This window comes from Caretta caretta, chromosome 6 (genome assembly GCF_965140235.1).
Source record: "Caretta caretta isolate rCarCar2 chromosome 6, rCarCar1.hap1, whole genome shotgun sequence".
Classification (NCBI taxonomy): Eukaryota; Metazoa; Chordata; order Testudines; family Cheloniidae; genus Caretta; species Caretta caretta.
In genome coordinates this window covers 13,871,225-13,891,019 of record NC_134211.1, presented here as the reverse complement: position 1 = coordinate 13,891,019, position 19,795 = coordinate 13,871,225, and the positions used below count along the sequence as shown (strand labels likewise).

The window sequence follows — 19,795 nt, the reverse complement described above, 5'->3', positions numbered from 1 at the left end:
GCTCCGCCCACTGCCCCGAAGTCCCGCCTCTACCCACCACTTTTTCGAGGACTCGCCCTTTCCCCCCTTTTTCTCTCCTAACCTTGCTCACTTTCCCATTTTCACCAGGCAGAGAGTGAGGGTGGGGCCGGGATGAGGAGTTTGGGGTGGAGGAGGGGGGCTCTGGGCTGAGGCAGAGGGTGGGAGCGTGGGGGGGGGTGAGGGCTCCGGCTGGGGTGCGGGCGCTGGGGTGGGGCCGGGATGAGGAGTTTGGGGTGGAGGAGGGGGGCTCTGGGCTGAGGCAGAGGGTGGGAGCGTGGGGGGGGTGAGGGCTCCGGCTGGGGTGCGCGTGCTGGGGTGGGGCCGGGATGAGGAGTTTAGGGTGGAGGAGGGGGGCTCTGGGCTGAGGCAGAGGGTGGGAGTGTGTGGGGGGGGTGAGGGCTCCGGCTGGGGTGCGGGCGCTGGGGTGGGGCCGGGATGAGGAGTTTGGGGTGGAGGAGGGGGGCTCTGGGCTGAGGCAGAGGGTGGGAGCGTGGGGGGGGTGAGGGCTCCGGCTGGGGTGCGGGCGCTGGGGTGGGGCCGGGATGAGGAGTTTAGGGTGGAGGAGGGGGGCTCTGGGCTGAGGCAGAAGGTGGGAGCGTGGGGGGGGTGAGGGCTCCGACTGGGGTGCGGGCGCTGGGGTGGGGCCGGGATGAGGAGTTTGGGGTGGAGGAGGGGGGCTCTGGGCTGAGGCAGAGGGTGGGAGCGTGGGGGGGGTGAGGGCTCCGGCTGGGGTGTGGGCGCTGGGGTGGGGCCGGGATGAGGAGTTTAGGGTGGAGGAGGGGGCTCTGGGCTGAGGCAGAGGGTGGGAGTGTTGGGGGGTGAGGGTGGTGCTTACGTCAGGTGGCTCCCGGGAAGCAGCACCGTGTCCCTTCGACTCCTAGGCAGAATAGCGGCCACTGGTAGTTCCATGCACTGCCTGTGCCTGCAGGCGCTGCCCCCGCAGCTCCCATTGGCTGCAGTTCCCGGCCAATGGGAGCTGTGGAGCCGGTGCACAGGGCAGGGGCAGTGTACGGAGCCCCCACGGGCACCCCTATGCCTAGGAGCTGGTGAGACATGCTGGCCACTTCCCAGGATATGCAGAGAGCCTGGCAGGTAGCCTGCCTGCCCTGCTGATGCCAAGTGGACTTTTAACAGCCCAGTCAGCAGTGCTGATCGGAGCTGCCAGGGTCCCTTTTCGACCAGGCATTCTGGTAGAAACTGGACATCTGGCAACCCTACAGGAAAGGGAAGGAGGGAACCCTCCCCAAACCTCTACCCCAGCCGTACTTGTGATGGGCTCTCAGGCCCCCCCTTCCTGATGTCTGCCATTTTTGTGAGGGGCACACAAGTGTATTGTTTTGCTAGGCCAGTGTGTGACATTGACACTTCCTTGAAACGGGGAGGAACCCCCCAAAACTGACCCTGGCCCCCATTGTTATGGTGACACTGAAAGCATTAAGATCAGCTTAGGATGCGTTTTGCTTTTATTTCATTTGACCAAATCTGACTTGTCATGCTTTGATTTATAATCACTTAAAATCTATCTTTGTAGTTAATCATTTTTTTTATTTATTCTCTCTGAAGCAGTGCGTTTGGTTTGAAGCATGTCAGAGACTCCCCTTGGGATAACAAGCCTGGTGCATATCAATTTCTTTGTTAAATTGACAAACTCATATAAGCTTGCAGTGTCCAGCGGGTATAACTGAACTCTGCAAGATGGAGGTTCCTAGGGTTGTATCTGGGACTGGAGATATTGGCTAGTGTAATTTGGTTGCACAATCCAAGGAGCAGCTGACATGCCAGAGGCTGTGCGTGAACAGCTCAGGTGTGGGGGTTCTCACAGCAGAGCAGAGTAAGGCTGGCTCTCAGAGTCAAGGATTGACTAGCAGATCACCGGTCTGGCTAACACCAGAGGGGAATGTCACACCCTCTCCATCCCTACCTCCTCCCTCCCCTCCATCCCTGCCACCTTCATCCTTCACCCTCCATCCCTGCCACCTTCATCCATGGCTCTTTCTCTCTCCCTCCATTGCCACCTCCCCCCGTCGCTGGGAAGGAGGAACAAAGCATTTCACAGAATGATATCACTTTTAAACTGAAAAGGGAATTGCACGGGGAGAGGCTGGTATATACTGAAATGAGAACACAGGTGTTCAGAACAGCAGCATTATACAGTTATTCTCTTCAGCGCTAACGCTGATATTGCCATGTGCTGGTTATATGCAGAAAAGACATTCATTGTGTGATTGATACAAGAAAAGGCGTGAGCTCTAAGCAGAATCCTGAAGCTGGCCCGTTTACCATTTTAAACAAGGCAGAGTGTCCCATGGACCTCATTTTCCAGAGATTGAGATTCATAGCTGTTAAGGCCAGAAGGTGCCATTAGACCATTCTAGTCTGACCTTCTATAGAACATAGGCCAGAGAAGTTCACCCAGTTTCCTCTGTACTGGTGTATGTAAAACTGTTTAGCGGTTTGTATTGTCACCACTTTCTTGATTCTCTTATGTTACAGTTTGTCAGCACCATATTGACCAGAATAGTTGGACGCTCTATTCCAGAATAAAAGTGATTTAATTCCAGAATAAGTTACTCCATTTTGAAAGCACATTCTGGAGTAAAGTGACTTTTATTCTGGAATAGAATGTCCAGATGGGGAGCTATTCTGAAATAATTATTCTGGTCAGTTTCCTTATGTAAACAAGCCTTTTCCTAAGGAATAAATGTCCAGGGTATTTTGAAGTGACATTTTGCAATAAGCCTCTTTGTTGACATTCCTCAACTAAAGGAACGTTTATTCTTTAATTTTTGACTTAAAATGCTGTTTTGTTTCGGATACTGAAAAAGTTCAGTTTTCCTTTGGGTTTGGGGATGTTTTGGAAGTTCCTCATTCAGTGACTTTCTCCTCTTTGTTTTTTTCAATGGAGGAAGCAAAAAAAGTTGTTGAAATCCCCCCCCCCCCCCCCCCCCCGCTCCCTTTTTTAAACTTCTTCCAACTTGGAAGAGTTAAAAAAGTGAAAAGCTCCTTCACACTTTTTAGCTTTTTTGAACTGAAAAGATGTGAAAAAAGTTTTTTAAAAAGTCATTAAAAGTGCTACTTTCTCTAATTTGTAATTTCTTTTATAACTGAAAAAAAGTGTGAACAAGTGTTTAATTTTATTTTTACTTTTCTCAACTTGTTCCCCATTTTTCTTCACTGGAAAAAGTGAAAAAAGGGAGTGGGGGGTAACTACCCCATTTTCTCCAGTTTTCAAAAGCTGAAATGAAAGTTTAAATTGAAATACATTGAAATTTTTAATTTCAAATCTACATTTTGAAATGCAACAATAAATCTCTGTTGTTTTGTTTCAAAGTGGCATTTCAAAACTAAAGCAAAAAAAAACCACACTAATTTTGTTTTGAAATGCCCCACAGAAAACCAACATTTTCTAATGGGAAAATTTCAAAACACAATTTTTCCTGTGGAAAGATCCATGGGACAAATTCTGGTGTTCTGATCCGGTCTATATAATACTTTTCTGCTGTCATTGCCTAACAGCTGACCCTAAGCAGCACTGAATATCTGCAGTGCCCAGTGCAGTCAACTAGAACTGTGAGTACTGAGTAGTAAAACTGGGTAGAAAACAGTTCCCATCTGGATAAAATTTTTGAGATTTTTCTTGGCCCAAATTGGGATGAAATGTCAAAATCTCAAAAAAATTTGCAAACTGAAAAATCTGAAATTTTTTTTAGTTTCGATCGATCAAAACATTTAATTTTGATTTTTATCTTTTTAAATTAACTTTTCCCCCCTATCATTAGCATAGATTTCTAAACAAAAACTAGTTTTGCATTGAAAAAAAATATTTTTTTTGTTTCAAAAATAAAATTCTAACTCTTTTGTCCCAAAATTTTTCAAAACAAGAAGTTCCTCAAAACCACCCTTTTCCCACAAACCGTTTTGGTTTCAGTGAATTGGCATTTCCACACACACACACAAAAAAAAATTTTTTGCTGAAAAATTCTTGACCAGCTCTAGTCAGTACCACTCAGAATCCAGACTGGTAAGGTTCTAATCTCTAGCGACCACTTCTCAAATTCGAGAGGTAAGCTTGGTTTCGAATGGACAGATAGGGATGTAGATAGACATAACATTCTGTGGGAACATTTGTTATAATAATACTGTAAGCTCAGGTTAATATAGCAAAAAATAAAAAAATTCATCTTTAGCATTTGCATGGTACCCAGTAGAATGAACCTGGCAATACACACAAGAGGTGGATTCTTGCTGGAGGTATGAAGGGAACAAGGAAACCTGATACATTTATATAGCCCTAGAGGTGTGACTTTCCCACTGTGGCCTACTGAATTCTTCCTGGCAGGTTACAAAATGAGACATTTTAAGATCCAAGCAATGGGAGAGGTGAGCTACTGGAAGACAACTGGGATACTGGAAGTGAAGGGGGATCAGTGAGAAGATCTTTCTTTATGACATGATCCTCAGAATGAAAGAGCTGCCATAAAGCCAAAGAAGATTGGAAAGAAGTTAGGGGGTGAGTGAATGTGATTCTAAACAGCAGTAACCCTGGCAGTCCTAAGAACTTTATTCTGTAAGTTCTGAAGACTGCTAAGGGTTTGACTTCCCCTCAGAAATATGTAGTTTGAGAGTATCAGCAGTGGCTGAAGAAATCATTCTAAGGACTTGGAAATCAGCAAAGAACACAAGTGCTAAGGGCTGGTCCATAAAACATGTGGTCGGATGGATAATGCAACATGAAGGGAGAACAAGTGAGGATTTTCAGGAGACAAAAGGGCCAAGTTCTTGGTGGAAGCCCAAGACATCAGGAGCTACATGAGGGCTGAATGTGGCATTTACATGGAGATCATGGCATCACTGCTCTGTTTGGGGACAATCAGGGTGTCATGTCTCTAGTGGTTTGTTTTTTTTATATCACGCGCTGCCCTGTATGTTCCATCACGTAATAGACGTGTTTATATCTGGCTACAAAATCTGTTACCTTCTATCCACAGCCCATTGCTTACTGCACTCCTTTACTGCAACACAAATAAAAAAAATTAAACAGACCTCCACTCTCTGTCTTGGTGCAATTAAGTTGTGTGAGGGAACCAGGGGGCAAAGACCAAGAAAAAGGTCATTTTCTACTCCATAATCCTGTTGACTCCCACTGCTTTCCCCACCCATCTTGTTTGCCTGTGCAGACCGGAGGGTTTGTGGAACTGGGGGAGAGGCGTGAGCAGGATGGAAGGAGTGGCTTTGGAGTTTGCTGTCTTTTGCTCTGGTTGCAGAGAATTCCAGGGATCATAGGAGGATTTGAGGGGAGAGGGGGCCCTGGGTTCAGTCTCATTCCATCTCCTCCCCCATTACTGACTGGCAAGTTTGAGGGGCCAGGGAAGGTGTGTGGGGGTCAGTTTATTTTCACCATCCCCATACAGGCTGGAGCGTTTGGGAGTCAGGGGAGGGTTTTGGGGTGCAGAAAATCAGAGTTAACTCCTGCCTCCTAGTGTCAGGAGGGAGGGGGGAAGTTCAGGGGTCAGAGTCCATGAGGGGATTCTGTGAGTAGGGTCCTGAGAGAGGTCATGGGCTGCAGTAGGTTACAGACAGGAGAGTTTCTGGGGAAAGTCAGGGGATAGTTTGAGCGTTAAAGCTGCTCTCATCTCTCAGTTGGGGGGCTCAGGAATAGTGGTGTCTGGCTCAGCATTCGCCCCTATCCCCTAGACACAGAAGGGGGGGTAGGTGGGCTGCAGGAGATGTTGGGGCTCAGAGTTTGCTCCCTCTGCCATCCTGCCTGGAAAAGTGAAGATGTGGCCAAGGGTCCATGTTGCTGTGTCTCCAGTGTGGGAAATCTCTGTCATGTTCTCAGTGCACCTGGGGGTGGGAGGAGCAGAGCTGGCCTCTGTTCCATCACAGCACCTGGGGAATAATCAGAGAACAGAATTTACCTTCCCATCTCATCAGGATCACACTGAAAACTGGCATTCGACCCCTCCCCTCCTCTGCCTTTTCTGACAGTGGTTCATCCAGGGCAGGATTAGAATCCATTGGTGGATCAACATAGAGGTAAAGCGCTGGACTGGTCCAACATGGGCAATGAATTCCCCTTTCCCCAAGGAACGGGGTCAAGGGGATCTGACCTTGCTCCAATTGAAATCCCTGGACAAACCCTCACTGATGTCCATGAGGGCTCAGCTGGTGGCTCCATTGTCAGAGCAATGGGGCAGGAGGTCTCTCCAGGGCTAAGGGAATGGGAGTCTTGCTGCTGATGTCAATGGGCTGTGGATCAGGCCCGAGGTGAGGAGCACGGTTTGCGCGCAGTTGCTCCAGGGTTGTGCGGCAGGGAGTGTGTCTGTGTTCCAGCCTCACCATCCGTGTGTAGTCCTGCTGTTTCATGGCCTTGTGTCCGAACACCAGGGCGGCGATGGCCGTGCACAGCTCCAGCAGGCACAGCAGGATGAACACTGAGTTAATCCCGTGACTCAGAATCTGTGGGGAAGAAAGCCCAGGTGAGGTCATCCAGCAACCCCACTGCGTGGAGCCACCTCGCCCCAGGGGAGGCCTGTCCCCCAGCTGGGAAGTGTCATTACTACACAGCGAGCGGGTGAGGACTGCCCGAGCTCTCCTCTCTGCACATGCCCTGATAGGGGGCAGGGCATGGCAAGGGGGCCCAGCCATCCAGTGGACAGACATACTATGTGTTGGGTCCTGCGTGGCACTAGCTAGGACTCAAATTGGCTGCATTAGGCAGTGACTCTCCCAGTACAGCCAAAGGGAATCCCTTCTCCTCCCAGGGCTGAGCTGGGCAGAGCCTATCTTGTTTCAGAGTCTAGCTCCCTGTCCCTCCTTCATCTCTGGCTCTTCTCCTGCCCCTTGTTCTCACTTGGGGCAGTGAAGCTCACCAGAGACACTCATAGCTTTGCAGGGCCCTGGGCCAGGTCACACCCATGGTGTCCCAGGTAGATTTCAGTGACCCACCTAGCATTTTTGAGGTAAGGGGGTTTGGCAACAGGATGGAGGGCAGGAAGGGGGAAGCAGGGAGTATTGTGTTGGATCGGGGCAGGCCAAGGGGGCTGCAGCTTATCATGGCACAATATGGGGCCCGTAAAGGCCACGCATTAAAAGCATAGTTTCTGTACTGTTCCTCTCACTACAACCATTGTGATGGCTGCCATCTTGGCTGGCGCACCAGGGAGCCTCTGGAGTGTGGTGTATTGGAAACGGTGTTAAAATTACAAGCAGTCACTTTATATTGTAGGGGATCAGCCACCATCTTGGCTAGCCCCTTGGGGAACTGAACCGGGGACCCCTAGACCTAAATTATTGAGTCTTTACGGGTTGAGCTAAAGAGCCAGTAGCCGCTGTGCACCAGGTGCTATGGGGACCCATAACACCCACACACTGACCCTACACCCACTCCTGAGCTTCCTCCCATAAGGCTGTACAGCTCCTGGGTGATCCAGTCCCCATTCCGGGCTACATACTGATGGTATCATTATACTGGCCGGCCAAAGAAAGACTGGTCTCTTTAAATCTCAGGGTGCTGAGTTGTAGCAGATCTCAGTGTGGGCCCCACCTAGCTCTGGGACAATGCTGCTGTTGTGGAGGCACCCCATTAAAGAACCTCACCCTACTTATTGCCAGTCTCAAGCAAGCAAAAATCATGAGTCAGGCCTCAAAGGGTTGCAAGTTTGGTGTAAAAATCATGAGATTAAAACAGAAATAAAAACAAACATGGGGTTCATTTTATTTGCTTTTTGGTTCCCCACGGCCAGGAGGCTGGAGGAACCTTACTTTTTTTTTGGTTTTAAACAGCAGCTGAGAGTCTCACCTAATCAGCCTAATCCAGGAGCTGGGACTTTAAGAAAAACACCAAATATTGTGCAACTCAAATAGACCTGCAAGAGTTGGCAGCACCGCTTGCATCTGAGCCTCTCAAAGGGCTTCACAAACATTCTGATGGCCAACCCACCCGAGGAAGGCACTATTAGCCCCATTTCCTAGATGGGGAAACTGAGACACAGAGTGGGGTTGCAGAGCAAGTCAGTGACAGAGCTGAGGTCTCCTGACCCACCCTGGTCTAGTGAATAACTACTACAGCTTCCCACCGCTCTTGTTTGATTGAACCCCCCCCCCCAACCAGGTGGACAGATGGATTCGTTGCCCCTTGCTGAGTTTCTATTCCCATGTTGCGGAGCCAGTGGGTCCTGAGAGGGATGATCCCAGGTCCTCTGAAGTGCTAGACCCAGTCAGACCCCTTCAAAGAAGCTGTGGATTGCTGCAGGAGCAGGCGGCGTGGAAGAGGTACCCACGTAGACAGATTGGGAGCAGTTCAGCAGGGTCATTTTGTTGCCCTCAAGTATGCTGCACCACGGGATGTCTTGGCCCATCTCCACGCTGTGAATGATCATGGCCGCCAGGGTAGCCAGGATGACCAGGCCGCTGATAATGTAGCAGACTTTCACCTGGATCAATCACAGCCAATTAGAGGAGAGCAGGGCACAACATCTGCAATCGTTACAGCACTCACTGAGATCAGTGTCCCAGTGCGATGGCAGCCCCATGGGCACAGCAAAAGGCATCTCTACCCCAAAGGTCTTACCGTCCAAACAGACTAGGCAGAAAGGACTGTTACAACCCCCGTCTCCCGCCTCCCACTCTACAGGTGTAGAACTGGGGCACAGAGACATTCGGTGCCTTGCCTGAGGTCAAATCTCTTGCAGGACTGGGAAAAGAAGCCGGCTCTCTAGACCGCCCAGGCCAAAGCCTTAACTAAAAAGCCATCCTCATGGCACATTTATAATATGAGTGTAATCTCTAAGGGCCCATCAGCTGAGGCACCTGAGCCAACAGTCCATGGGATGAAACAGCTGTGGCTGAGTGGCCTACGTGGGGCAGCTCTGGGGTCTGGAATGGACTTCCCGTGCTGGTCCTATGGAGTCTAAGCATGTTGCCTTGGAGGACACAGCGTATCTGGTCCAGCAGGGGGTGATGGGGCTGAATCATTATGCGGTTGTGGTATTAGAGTCCTAGGGCCCCATTTTGTGATGCTCAGAGCCCCATCAACTCCCAGCAAAGTCCATGGGCCCAAATCTTCATTCAGGCGGATGCAGGAATGGAGAGGGTTGGGCAAATGTGGTTAAAGCCACCCTCACACATCCCAGCCCCTAGTGTAAGGGTCCATCTACACAGCAGCTGGGAGGTGTGACTCCCAGCTCAGGTAGACATGCACATGCAAGCTCTGCTCAAGCTAACACCTAAAACTAGCGGTGCTGGCCTCAACAGCACGAGCCAGGTAACCTGAATATGTACTTAAGATCTTGGACAGGGTTGTACTCGGGGCCACCACCCATGCTGCCATGGCCACACTGCAGAGCTAGCGCATGTTCACATGCCTGAGCTGGGAATCCCACCTCCCAGCTGCAGTGTAGAAATGGACTGAGTTAAAGCAGGCTCAGGGCTTCTGAAATTTGCATCCAGGCTACGTAGGGCCTCCTAGGTGCCATCAGCCACTGTGGCTAGCTGGAGTGCAGCCACGCACCAGTCCCACTCCCATGAACAAAAATGCTTGGAGGATATTTACCAGCCAGATGCTTTCTCTTCTCTCAGTCTCCACCAGCACGGATCCCGAGGACACGAGCTGCCCAGGGAACAGCAAATGGGGAAGAGTTATCGGCAGGTTCCCATCCCACTCAAAATCACGCACACGTTGGAACTGGGTGGAATGAACCCCACAGGATTATGGGCCATGGAAGCCCTGCCCCAGAAGATGACACGAGATTGTCACTAGGATCGAGGTGTAAAGAGACCCAAATTCAGGTTTCGGGAGATTAATGGTGGGATTGAGGTCTCACAGGCTCTCAAGTCCCATCTCATGGGACTCCCTCTCCTTTTATCCCACTGCAAAGCAGCCCAGAGGAGCCGGGATTTTCCCAAATTCTCAGAAGCCGAAGGCTCATTGTCCGGAGCCACAGTGCAATCTGCTGGGCGTTTCCATATGGCAGGGTAGCTGTGAAGTTCTCCAGACAGGATTTGCTTTCCCTCCATGTCACCACCTGGATCCATTGCCTCCCTGACAGTTGGACAGAAGCCTAAAGCCTGTATGCCCTATTCTACTTGCGCTATATTGATGACATCTTCATAATCTGGACCCATGGAAAAGAAGCCCTTGAGGAATTCCACCATGATTTCAACAATTTCCATCCCACCATCAACCTCAGCCTGGTCCAGTCCACACAAGAGATCCACTTCCTGGACAGTACAGTGCTAATAAACGATGGTCACATAAACACTACCCTATACCGGAAACCTACTGACCGCTATTCCTTCCTGCATGCCTCCAGCTTTCACCCTGACCACATCACACAATCCATTGCCTACAGCCAAGCTCTGCGATACAACCGCATTTGCTCCAACCCCTCAGACAGAGACAAACACCTACAAGATCTCTATCAAGCATTCTTACAACTACAATACCCACCTGCGGAAGTGAAGAAACAGATTGATAGAGCCAGAAGAGTTCCCAGAAGTCACCTACTACAGGACAGGCCTAACAAAGAAAATAACAGAACGCCACTAGCCGTCACCTTCAGCCCCCAACTAAAATCCCTCCAACGCATTATTAAGGATCTACAACCTATCCTAAAGGATGACCCAACACTCTCACAAATCTTGGGAGACAGGCCAGTCCTTGTCTACAGACAGCCCCCCAACCTGAAGCAAATACTCACCAGCAACCACATACCACACAACAGAACCTCTAACCCAGGAACCTATCCTTGCAACAAAGCCCGTTGCCAACTGTGCCCACATATCTATTCAGGGGACACCATCACAGGGCCTAATCACATCAGCCACACTATCAGAGGCTCGTTCACCTGCACATCCACCAATGTGATATATGCCATCATGTGCCAGCAATGCCCCTCTGCCATGTACATTGGTCAAACTGGACAGTCTCTACGTAAAAGAGTAAATGGACAAAAATCAGATGTCAAGAATTATAACATTCATAAACCAGTCGGAGAACACTTCAATCTCTCTGGTCACGCGATTACAGACATGAAAGTTGTGATATTACAACAAAAAAACTTCAAATCCAGACTCCAGCGAGAGACTGTTGAATTGGAATTCATTTGCAAATTGGATACAATTAACTTAGGCTTGAATAGAGACTGGGAGTGGCTAAGCCATTATGCAAGGTAACCTATTTCCCCTTGTTTTTTCCTACTCCCTCCCCTCCCCCAGACGTTCTTGTTAAACCCTGGATTTGTGCTGGAAATGGCCCACCTTGATTATCATACACATTGTAAGGAGAGTGATCACTTTAGATAAGCTATTACCAGCAGGAGAGTGGGGTGGGGGGAGGTATTTTTTCATGCTTTGTGTTTATAAAAAGATCTTCTACACTTTCCACAGTATGCATCCGATGAAGTGAGCTGTAGCTCACGAAAGCTTATGCTCAAATAAATTGGTTAGTCTCTAAGGTGCCACAAGTACTCCTTTTCTTTATGCACAGGTAGCTGACCCTGAGCTTGGGACTCAGAGAGAGAATTGCATGAGCCTCTTGATCTAAGAATAAGGGCCAATTTAGTCCCCTGCTGATGGCTGCATCAGTTTCAGTAGTGTCTTATGGGGCGCAGCCACTGGCGGGAGGCAAAGATCCACCATCTCCCAGACTGGGGTGTATACACAGTGGAGCCTGATTGAACGTAGGGGTGAATTTCCATCATATCTGAGAGTTCTTCCCTGCCAGAGCTGGGGCCTCTCCGTCGGAGCGGTGATTGTGGGGTGAAAACTAGCAGACTGAACCCCACCCTCACACCAGCCTGAGGAGTGTGGGGGTGGGGGGATGGATCTGATCTGGGGCAGGATTGGGGCAGAGCAATGTCATAGGGGTAGGGTTGCCAGTGTGCCCCAGCATTCAGGGGTCTCGCCCACGTTTCCATGAGCCTCATTTGCAGGCCTGCATCCCAAAATGTGTGTGAGCGCTGATGATGGCATGCTGGCCCAGGGTCCTGCACAACTGCATGCCGTGACCCTGCACCATGGGGGGGCCCGATGGAGCTGCCACAGGTTGAGCAAACAGACCCATCCTAGGGGGAGTGAGTCCACCCTGAAAGCATTTGCAGGGTTACCACCACCTTCTCCGCCCCTCCCAAGGGCTCAGTGCATAGCACACTCCCTGTTATTCTGAAAGCCTTCCTGGCTATGCTCACTGCCTTCTGTGCCAGAGTTCAGGGCATATCCCAGAGCAAATTTGTTGAGACACCCCCCTGCCGCCCCTGAAACTGGATCAAAGGGCTGAGCTTCTCACTCCCGGAGCTGGCTGTGCCTACCAGGAAGCCGATCCAAAAGTAGACTCCGCTGGCCACGGTGAGGGCTGGGGCTGGGAATTCAGTTACCATCAAGGCAATCCCAAAGGAGATCTGCGTGAAACCAGATACGATCTGAATAGCCTAGAGGGGAAGAGGAGATGGAGCTTGGTGTTACTTATACACAATATGTGCAGCAGCATTACCATGATCTATGGCATCACTGTTATCACCATAGCCATCACCACTGACATCATTACCTCCATCACCCCGCCATCACCCCATTACCCTGCTAACATCATCACCCCACCATCATCATCACTGCCAATCTCATCACCCCGCCAACCCCATCACCGCCATCACCCTTATCAACCTCATCATCCCCACCGTCATCACCACCATCAGCCCATCACCCTGCCAATGTCATCACAGCCACCAACCCCATCACTCCATCATCCTGCCAACATCATCACCGCCATCAGCCCAACCAACCACATCATCCTGCCAACATCATCCCCATCACCCTGCCAACATCATCACCCCCACCATCATCATCCCGCCAACCCCATCACTGCCATCACCTTCACCAACCTCATCACCCCCACCATCATCACTGCCATCAGCCCCACCAACCCCCTCACCCTGCGAACCCCATCACCCCGTCAACCCCATCACCGCCATCACCCCCACTAACCTCCTCACCCCATTACCCTGCCAACATCATCACTGCCATCAGCCCCACCAACCTCATCACCCTCACGATTAGCCCCACTAATCCCATCACTAATCCCATCAATATCATCACCCCATCACACTGCCAACATCATCAACCCCATCATCCGGCTAACATCATCACCACCATCACCTCTGACAACCCCATCACCCTGCAATTATCATCATCACTCCCACCACCCCCACCAACATTATCACCATCACCCCATCACCCTGCCAACATCATCACTGCCATCACCCCCACCATCAATGCTAACCATCGTCTTTACCATCCCCACTACCGTTATGAACAGCAGCTGCATCCCCACTGCTGCCATTGTCATTATTTTCTGTTTTCTCTCCCCCCACCCCACCCGGGGAACAAATTGCGACTCCCCTCACATCGCCTCTTGAGATCTCCGTTCCTGGAGGAGCTCGTCTCCTGATGACCCACAGTGTCTGAGACACACATGCTCAGTGGCAGCCCTTAGGTTAGCCCCAGGCCCTAAACTTATCAGCAGAATGAGAGCAGATGGGGGAAATCAGCTGGGTTGAGGCACCAAAATCCTCCCATGGAGATAATCCTCTCTGATTTACATTGTCTGGCTGGCCAGCATTTTTCTGGGCATACGGGGAGATGTTTATGCCTTTGAATGCCAGGAAGCTGTTAATCTAGGAAACCCTGCAGCTATAGCACTCCATGGTGTGCTCTTGCCAGCTCTCGCCAGCTAAACGGGGCTCAGGCTGTGTTAATAGCACTGTGGGAGGCTGGTGATGCAATAGGGGGGTTCTTCACTTGGGGTTAGGTCCAGACCTGCTCCCTAGGGTAAGTGGGGCACTTGCCTGTTGGAGCAGAGATAAAACTGAGGTCACACATGGTCTTTTAAGATGCCAAAGGGGGAGGTTTGATGTGGCATCCTGGCTCATGGAATTACTCACTGCCTTCCTCAAATTTCCCTCCCGCTGTTTCACTTGCACATGGCTGCTGCACAGTTGCTGTGTGTCACCCCAGAGGTGGCTGCATTTCAGCGGCTGGAGCTGCAGCGTGGAATCTTTAGGGATGCAAGGGGCTACGTGACCATCCAGTGGGGGGTGACGCTTACAGTTCAGCTGGCGCTAGCTGAGCCCCTTGTTGGGCCATCTCAGCAGCCAGGCAAGGGCTGAATGTGCAGGGCGCGGGTTCCAATTCTAAGCCCCCCCCCCACCCAGTGAAGAATTAATTCTTGCTCCTCTAGGCCTCACCCACAGCATCCTTGCAAGTGAAGGGAAGGAGAGTCCTTTAGTTTCCTAGTGACCCAAGGGGAAGAGCCCCGCTGCCCCTCACTAAGTGCACTGTGCGGGGGTGGGTCACTCTCAGTTCCCCTTCGTTCATCCAGCAGAGATGTCAGACCCTCACCCCCAGTGCCTTGGGCTGTGCCTTCCTGAAGCCTTTGACCTGGGCGGAGCTGGGCTGTGGAGCCGTTGAGTCCAGCTGTGCAGCCCGGGGGTCAGTCTGCGGGATGACCTCTGTGATGACCTTCATCCCCCCGGATTCTGTCACTGTTGCTGCCATTTCGGTGCCAGCTGTGGAGAGAATGGGGAAGTTGGGGTCAGTAGCAGGACAAGGCCGGGGCAGAGGAATGGCAGCTCCCCACTGCGGGAGTTAGGCAGAGGAGAATCCTCCACTTCCTGCCAATGGAATGGGACAGCCGACTCCTTCCTAGCTGGGGAATCCCTTCAGACAAATAGCCTATAGAGGAAGGGTGAGCTTGCTATGGGCATCCCAGGGTCTGCTCGCTAAGGGGTTCCCATGGAAGAGATCCCAGGGACCTGCTGGCTAAGGGGCTCCTAGAGGAGAGACCCCAGGGCCTGCTTGCTAAGGGGATCCCAGAGGAGAGACCCCAGGGGCTTGCTCACTAAGGGGATCCCAGAGCAAAGACCCCAGGGTCCTGCTTGCTAGGGGAATCCCAGAGAGAGACCCCAGGGGCTTGCTCACTAAGGGGATCCCAGAGCAAAGACCCCAGGGGCCTGCTTGCTAGGGGGATCCCAGAGGAGACATCCCAAGGGCCTGCTCACTAAAGGGATCCCAGAGGAAAGACCCCAGGGGCCTGCTCGCTAAGGGGATCCTGGAGGAGAGGTCTCAGGAGCCTGCTCATGAGGGGGATCCCAGGGGAGATAATCCCTGGGGCCTGTTCACCAAGGGAATCCCAGGGGAGAGATCCCAGGGGCCTGTTTGCTAAGCGAACCCCACGGGAGAGATCCCAGGGGTCTGTTGGCCAAGGGGATCCCAGGGGAGAGATCCCAGGGGTGAGCTAACTAGGGGGATCCCAGGGGAGATCCTAGGGGTCTGCTTGCTATGGGATCCCCAGGGAGAAGTCCCATGGATATTCGATGTACAATGATCCCAGTGGTTTACCCCTTAGGGTTTCCAGAAGAAGCTAGGGGAGGGGCAAATCGCAGGCTCCACTGAAAGGCAGTGCAGGGGCCATTGAGGCCAGTCCTGTGGCTGCGTTCTGTGGGGACAGATCCTGGCCCCTGTTACGTCCCAGGCACCTGGAAGTGATGAGGCTGTAGGCTTCAGGGAGTGGGAAAGGAGTCATGGGGCAAATAGCCCCGCACCGGGTAGACTGCTGTGAAGACTGGTGGACTAGCAATACAAGTAGGTCCCTAGGATCCAGGGCGGGCTTGGACAGCTCACATCTTTACTGCAATTTTGTTCCACGCTAGCTCGATGAAAGCTAGTGCGGGTATGCCACAGCGCTGCAGTCAGACCTCTGACAGCAGCATGGACACACTCAAAGATTGCTCCATGCCAAGCATGTGGGTTACTTCCTGACATTCCCCCCTGCCCTGGCAAAGGGAGAAGAAATTCCAGGGGATGAGGCTAAGGGAGTGGGTGGGGGTTAGAGAGAGGAGGCCAAAGCAGGGAAGGAGGACACCCTCCATTTGCTGGGAGAAAGCAGGGCCTGGGGAACAACAGAACCAAACAGAGATGGGGGGAGGGGGGAGAGTGTGAGAAATGAAACAACAGGAAGAGAGGTTTCAGAGTAGCAGTGGTGTTAGTCTGTATTCGCAAAAAGAACAGGAGGACTTGTGGCACCTTAGAGACTAACCAATTTATCTGAGCATAAGTTTTCGTGAGCTACAGCTCACTTCATCGGATGTAGCTCATGAAAGCTTATGCTCAAATAAATTTGTTAGCCTCTAAGGTGCCACAAGTCCTCCTTTTCTTTTTACAGGAAGAGAGAGAGTGAGAGAGGGAAAAACAGAATTGGTGTGGAGGGGAAGATACAGTAGAAAAGCTATAGGGAGGGAGAAGGAAACAAAGGGAAGGACAAAAAGTGAGGAGGGGGGACAAAGTATTTAGGAGACCAGATCCCAGGGCGAGCTCCCTATGGGAGGTAGGGATAGAGTAAGAGGTGCAGAGGAGGAGGAGGAAAGATAAAAGGGAGGGGGAAGAGAGAAGCACACAGGGGAATAAGGAGGATGGAGGAAGAAATGAAATGATGGACTCAGAAAAAAACAGAGAGAAGGAAATTGGCAGAGACACATTTTGACTCCAGTTGTTCAGAACTCTTGATGGATTCAAAACTACCACAATGCAAGTGCCAATCTAACGATTGCCCCCAGTTCCTTGGGGATCTCCCACTCCCCTCCCCCTACCCCCCAACCTAACAATCACCTCCAGTTCCTCAGGGATCTCCCACTCCCCACAGCCCCCTGCCAACTTAATAATTGCCCCCCCAGTTCCTTGGGGATCTCCCACTCCCCCCCCATCAATCTAACAATCTCCCCCCAGCCCCTTGGGATCTCCCACTCCCCACAGCCCCCCCCCCCAATCTAATAATCGTCCCCCAGTTCTTTGGGGATCTCCCACTCTCCCCCATCAATCTAACAATCTCCCCCCAGCCCCTTGGGGATCTCCCACTCCCCACAGCCCCCCATCCCCAGGGTCTCCCTGCCTCAGTGAGTGTCTGTCAGGGGGAATGCAGGGGGCTGCCTTCACTTACTCTGCCTAGCTGTTTGGCTGGTGGGACGCCGTGTGTTGTGTTGTGCAAGCCTCGGGTTCTCTCTGCCTTGGCAGCTTTCCCCAGCTTGTTGGCCAGAGTCCAAGGGTGGGCGGGAATGCAGGGAGCCTGTCAGAGGAACTCATTGCCATTCTGGCAGCTCTGCACTGACAGGAAGTTTGTTTGTGGACATTTGGGAGGGTTCCTGTTTCCCAAGTCTCCCATTCTGGCCTGTTTCCCAGAGCTGGGGAGGAAAGGGGGCGGCGAGAGGGAGGATCTGTCCACCTCTGTGGATCTGGGTGCCTGTAAGAGAGACAACATGGACCGGAGACAGAGACCATGCGCAGGGAGAAAATAATGTGAATTACTCTGTATCTTCATGAAGTATGCACAGCCCTGGGCACTTGAAGGCCCCTCTGTATCCCCAGTATATCTTCTGTATACAGCATGTGCCCTGTGACCAGGGAGCCCTTGATGTCAGCTGGCAGAGGGCACAGGGCAGCATAGGGATTCCCTGGGTTGGCTACCTGCATAATAGCTCACCGAAGGGTGGCATGTGAGGTCTCTATCAAGAGCCAGTAGCCTACTGATTGTCACAGTCATTGTGAAATGTACATACAGGTAATATTTAAAGAGTCATGTATCTATAATAAAAATTATGTTCTTAAGGTCTTGGAGTTAAGGCCGGTCACCAGGCAGTGACATACCTCGGAGATGTTCCTTTCAGACAGGAGGTAATAGACACCTATTTCCCTGTCTGGCCATTTGTGTGTTGTGCGCCTCTCAGTGGATGTCTATTTGCAAACTTAGCCAGGTCTGAATTGAGAGGCTGTACAAGAGAGGCAATCTATAGGGAGAAAGAAGCAGCAGGGGTGGGGGTGGCCTGTTGATGAATAAAGACAAAGAATTGGCTGGTATATCTTGGTGTGCAAGAGACACGCTGAATTCTTCACCAAGGAGGCCAACTGACTGTATTCTTCTCATGAAAGGAGGGTCCCAGCCAGCCTGGCTATAAAACTCTGCAAGGATTTTGGGTGAGCAATATTCTACAAGACATGAGAGTATCTTGTGAATTAAGTCTAGGCTCTAGAATGCATGTTATGATTTTGTTTTATATGTAGTCATTTGTTTCCAGTACTTCTACTTGCTACTATTTGGATCTCTCTGCTTTGGTAAATAAACTTGTATTTGATTTCACTATAAACAAATTGAAGTCATGTGAATTGAGCAGAGTGGTGGTCTGAGGTGGAACTGATAAGCTGGGCCATATGGCTTCTTTGGAAGTAGCAGATTGGTGAAGTCTGTGAGTGTCTAGAGGGCCAGGGGGTGGGCACTCCAGTGGGATGCTTGGAGGGTGCCTGTTGCTAGCCTATAGAGAGCCTGCAGGGCTTGGGAGGTCTAGAGGGGAGTGATTGTGTTGCTTGTGGCTAATGGAGTTGGGGAGCTGACCCCCACCAGGCACAGACAAAGCTCCCTCATGCTAAGGGCAGGTGGTAGCAAGATGCTTTCACTCTTGTGTGACAGGCACACTTCCTTCACACAGCCCTGGCAACATGTCTCAGCCCTGCCTTGGAAGGAATGGCTGCCTCTGGGAGTGAGCGGGACTCCTGTATGCCCTTGTCATCAGCCTCATCTCCTCATAGCACTGTGGCACCAGCGGCCTGTGGCTGACAATGGCCAGAATCTCCTGCAGAAGCTGTGGGGTTTTGGGGAAGATGCTCGGAAACTTTCTGTGGGAAAATGCCCTTTTTGCATAGTCCAGAGTTTTCAGCAGGACATCTCCCTGGCTGGCCAGCCTGGAAGACTCATGTCAGTTTCACTGCCTGAATTTTATCTGAATTTCAGAATGTGAAATTGACAAAAGCCATCCCAGAGGGGGTGCCCAGTTGTAGTGCCTTGACTCTGTGCTGCCCGAGCTCTCAGCCTCCCTACCTCCTCCCCAGCTCTGGGGCTGAGGAGGCTGAATGCCCTGACTGCCTCTCTGCTTCTCTGGCTCTCAGAGATGGGGGAACCAGGAAGGTTGAGTGGCTGGGCTGCCAGAGCCAGGTGCCAGGGTGAGTGGTGGGGCTTTTCATCTGTTGCAGCCAGGTGGGAAGGCTCTTGTCAGTTTCACTTTCAGAAACTAACAAGTGTTTTCCAGAGGGGCAGTTGAAAAGCTCCAAAGGAATTTTACTTGAGATCCCTTCCTGCAAACAATGTCACATGTTTGTCTTTTCCTCCTAGAATGGAAATTTTTCAAATATGCGACATTGTCCATGGAAAGGGATTTCCATTTTCCAGCCAGCTCTAGGGAATACGTCTGTGTCCAGTTATCTTTTGCTGTGGTGTTATGACCACGATTAGTGACTGTAATGGTCCTTGTGAATTAGATCATCCATCTGGTGTGTGAGGAGGAAGCTATGTTTTGGGAAATGGGGCAATCAAGGCTGCTCTGGCCCTCTGGCCCCATCAGCAGTGAGTGGATTTCCCTGTTTGAACAATAGGGTTTTGAATGGACTTACCTCTTCCCAAAGACTTTTTAGGGGGAGAAGAAGGGAGGCTGGAATTTCTTCCTTCTCCCCGCTCTCCAATCTCGGCCCACGACTTAAAGAGCTGCAATTTTCTCCAGCTGACCACCTGACATGGTGTCAGGAAAAATCTGCTTTTAAAGGAGACTGGCTCTCTAAGGAAGGAGAGCCAGTTCACTGCCAGAAAGACAAGACATGGCTGGAGGCATCGGGGCAAGAAGCAACTTGCTGTTCCTTTAGGACACTGGCCAAAGCCCCAAGGACTCTCAGGAGGGATGAGAATTCC

The 19,795-nt window shown here is 51.2% G+C and overlaps 1 protein-coding gene across 1 annotated transcript; it reads right to left on the bottom strand.

Moving 5' to 3' along the window:
* Positions 1-3,274: 3,274 nt before the first annotated feature.
* On the bottom strand, positions 3,275-17,115 carry LOC125638580 (membrane-spanning 4-domains subfamily A member 15). Its single transcript, XM_048854535.2, has 7 exons — positions 17,006-17,115; positions 14,413-14,579; positions 12,330-12,449; positions 9,575-9,631; positions 8,304-8,456; positions 6,361-6,480; positions 3,275-5,910 (listed from the first exon to the last, which is right to left on the bottom strand). The coding sequence occupies exons 2-7, from the start codon at positions 14,566-14,568 to the stop codon at positions 5,902-5,904; spliced, it is 615 nt and encodes a 204-aa protein (XP_048710492.1). The 5' UTR covers positions 14,569-14,579; positions 17,006-17,115; the 3' UTR covers positions 3,275-5,901.
* Between the last annotated feature and the right edge of the window lie 2,680 nt (positions 17,116-19,795).